At 34.8% G+C, this 3588-nt stretch overlaps 1 protein-coding gene across 1 annotated transcript in view; it reads right to left on the bottom strand.

Moving 5' to 3' along the window:
• Positions 1285-3588, bottom strand: part of LOC109845046 (plant UBX domain-containing protein 2-like) — a 9095-nt gene continuing 6791 nt past the window's right edge. Inside the window, exon 2 of the mRNA XM_020414234.1 lies at positions 1285-1811. Coding sequence (XP_020269823.1) covers positions 1557-1811 — 255 coding nt within the window. The 3' untranslated portion in view covers positions 1285-1556. The remainder of the gene's footprint in view (positions 1812-3588) is intronic.

The following is a 3588-nucleotide window of genomic DNA, read 5'->3' as shown; positions in this document are numbered from 1 at the left end:
GCAGCAATTAGTGAACACTTTCTCATAAATAGTGGGTTTAGTCCACACAATCCATCTAAGCAACTAAAGTGACTGTGATATTAATTTAAGGGAGGTATTTGGTGCGTGCATTATCTAAGCAACCAAAGTGTTTTTAACATAATCCATCTAGCAAAGTTAATTGACTGTGATATTTGTCTTAGAGACCAAAAGAATATGTACTCAATGAGAAATTGGACCACATTGCTTTGTCTCCATCAAACACTTGAGGAGGTCGACAATTGGAGCCAAAAGTTTTCTAGTGGACGTGGATTAGTGGGAGAGAATTCAAAGAAGGAAGGAAAAAATAAAAAATAAGAGAGAGAGAGAGAGAGAGAGAGAGAGAGAGAAGAAGAAATTGGTGACTCACGTCAGCCGACAACCATATATAGTTTTTTATTTTCTTTCTTCAAATATCTTTCTACTTTCTTTTAGTAATTGAGAATCACAATTCACAAAGGAGTAGACTCCATGTGAGCAATGTCTCATTCACTTGCCTTAGCAACAATGGACCCTTTGTATTAAAGGTTGAGTCATTATAGCTTTTAGGTGATGAATTGTACATATATTTATTTGATAAGATTAGGGGAAGAAATTTTCTCTTCAGGAATTGTCTACACATTTGTACTTCTAAGATATGGAGATCATCAAATTTATTCCTCCACACTATAGAGTTAGTGATAGTAGGCAAATGTCTCTCCTTACTTTTTGTTGAAAGCATGACGAAGAAGAATAAAAGGGAAAAGATGGAAATGATAGACGTCAGGATTTAAAATAGGAAAATTAGGGAAGCCTGATTTATTTTCTAAAGTACATGTGTATGTTCTTTAGATAATGAACTTATATGTGCTTTTGTCTATATGAAATCAACACATTTATGAGGTTAATACAAGCTTTCCATCGTAGTAAAGCTTCATTTTCAATTTAACGAGATTGGATTTTTTTTTTCTACCTGCGATAAGGATGCCTGAGAGAACTAGGCCCATTACTAGAAACAAATTAGAGGACACATGCTGATATAAGTAGAATATACGTTTTTTTTAGGAATTACCACTAAATACAATTATATAAAAATACATTAAAAACAATACAGAACTAAGAAGAAGATTTCATGCCAAGAACGCTCTGAACAATAAGGTCCCTGGGAATAAGACGCGCCGAGTATCACAAACAGAAGTGGCTTTTTTGCCTCAACTAGTATAAAAAAATAAAAGAAATATTTTTTTTCCCCAACAAATTTGTTAAGGAATATATAGGAAGAAATTCTATGCCGGCAATAGATTACCAACAGATATTTAAAGAGAGCTGATATTCAAAAGAAATATTACAAACTGATACGTTTTGGATCATGTATCCAATATCAAACATTATAAGAAAGTTTTAACATCTTAAACTGACATCAGGAAAGAATGGATCAAATAATTACAAACAAATGGACACTCTCAGGACATAGTTAAATCTCAATGTACAGTGTTTCAAGAGGCATATTTGCTATGAAGTTTCCTTTTGTTCAAACCTTGCAAGTTTTTATATCACAGCTACAATACAGTCGTGTTGCTTGTAAGTGGTTCGCTGGCTTCAAGCAGCTCGTCGGTGAGGCCAGTGAAAACTAAGGAATCAGTCTCGATAGGCTTGAACTTGACAAGTGATGACGGGACCAAGCGTTCCTCTTCAAGCGTCGGTGGCCTTCTATCTCCTACTGTTGTGAAACGAGGGATTACACGCACTTTAGCAACAGCAGGACTCAGAAGCTCAAATTCCAAGCACGGTTCTTTCAGTGAAGAGCTTACAAACTGCAAAGACCAGGACTACATATAGTTAATCTCAATCTTTTGTTTATTTAAAGTCACCATTGTATTTCATTCATCAAGCCATTTCACATGGTTGAGGTCATTTTCTTAGTCAACCCATGCCTGTTTCACTACACAGTTAATAGAATACATCTAAAGTCTACCATCAAAACTTTTTAACTCTCACTAAGAAAGGAAATCTAGAAAACCTTTTCTTCAACCAAATGCATGTGTTTGCCTATATCTGTGTGAATGTGTATCAAACTGGGAATCTGTGTGGTAATAAACCATAAATAGTAAATCCTATTTTATTATTCCTCCCATTTCCCTTTTTCAAGTAATTGTACTGTTATGTGTAATTGCCGCCAAGAACACAAAATCTGATCGCTATAATAAGATGACTACCAACTTAGAATTGAAATCCGTAACCTATCCTATGCTATCATGATTGCTACATTTGAAAGAAAATGTCTCCTGAGGTATCAAGATCAATGTGGTGTGACATAGTTGACTGGTTAAATTTAGCTTCCACTCAAAAAAAAAAAACTGATGGGCTCTTGTGGACCACTTGAAATTAGTAGGATGGCCTAGTTAAAAATGATAAGTTTAGAACACTCATCTTCAATGCAAGTCAAAGTGGCTAGTTTAAGATTGAGTAGAAACAATACCCATTTTCTATCATCAAGTCAGAGGTTAGTTGATCCTTAAACTTGATTCTGATAGTTTTAAAATTTAAACAATACCCATTTTCTATCAAGTCAGTTGACTTACATAACGAAACTTCTAAGGAAACTTCAAGTATCATTAAACTTTATTCTGGTGGTTTTAACTTAGCCGTGCAGATCCCGAACACATTACAAAGCATAACCAACTTGACAGAAACAGAATAAACAATATCAGTTTTGTTGGCAACTTCTCACTTTCGTGGGTCTACTTTAACTATTGCGTCACCTCATACCCAGCTTATCAAACACAAATGCCATGCCCTATATATGTACATTCACATTTAGATACAGATGAATACAATTCAATCCTTGAAACCTAGTAAAAGCAGTTATGTGGCGTTTGTGGATTGTGAGAAAGGATAGATAAGAAGAAGAAGAAAGCATTCAAAGGACAGTGTTGCACGTAATCTTATCTACCGTTCTGCGTTAAGCTACCCCGAAACAAATCTAGATGTGTCCAAAACAATGATAGAGTTGTTAAGATTCATGGTTATTGGAGACCTACGCCAGGTTACAAAGAAATGCCAGAACACCTTATGAGAAGAACATATTTCCTAACTTTTATTTTCCAGTTCCTGTTACAAGCCCGAATGTTCAATTTGTAGTTGGAAAAATGGCTGCCGAGCCCAATCATATTTTTTAATTAAGGCAAGAACGACTTACCCTGTTATTTTCCAATGATCAAGAAATAAAAAAATATATTAAACTCATCTTATTTACTTTTGTTGATGAACAGGAGGTACATTTGGAGGTGGTGAATTAATTGGAGGTCACCCTTATGAAGCAGAATGATGCTTAGTCAGACTAAACAACCAATTAATTTCAAAAGAAAACCATGCAATATATCAAATTTCAGACGAGAAGACAATAACCTTCAAAATCTGGTACGACTTGACTTCCTTTCCATTTTCCAAACGTAAATGAATGGATAGATTAACTGGGAATGTTTTGTTAAAAAAAGAAAATCAAAATAAATAAACAAAGGGGGGAATCCTTGTGGTTCAACCGGTATACTGATGATTTAAGTGCAAAATTATAGATGGGACATAGTGGCG

The sequence above is a fragment of the Asparagus officinalis genome, chromosome 6 (assembly GCF_001876935.1).
Source record: "Asparagus officinalis chromosome 6, Aspof.V1, whole genome shotgun sequence".
Lineage (NCBI taxonomy): Eukaryota > Viridiplantae > Streptophyta > Magnoliopsida > Asparagales > Asparagaceae > Asparagus > Asparagus officinalis.
This window is presented reverse-complemented; position numbering and strand designations above follow the sequence as displayed.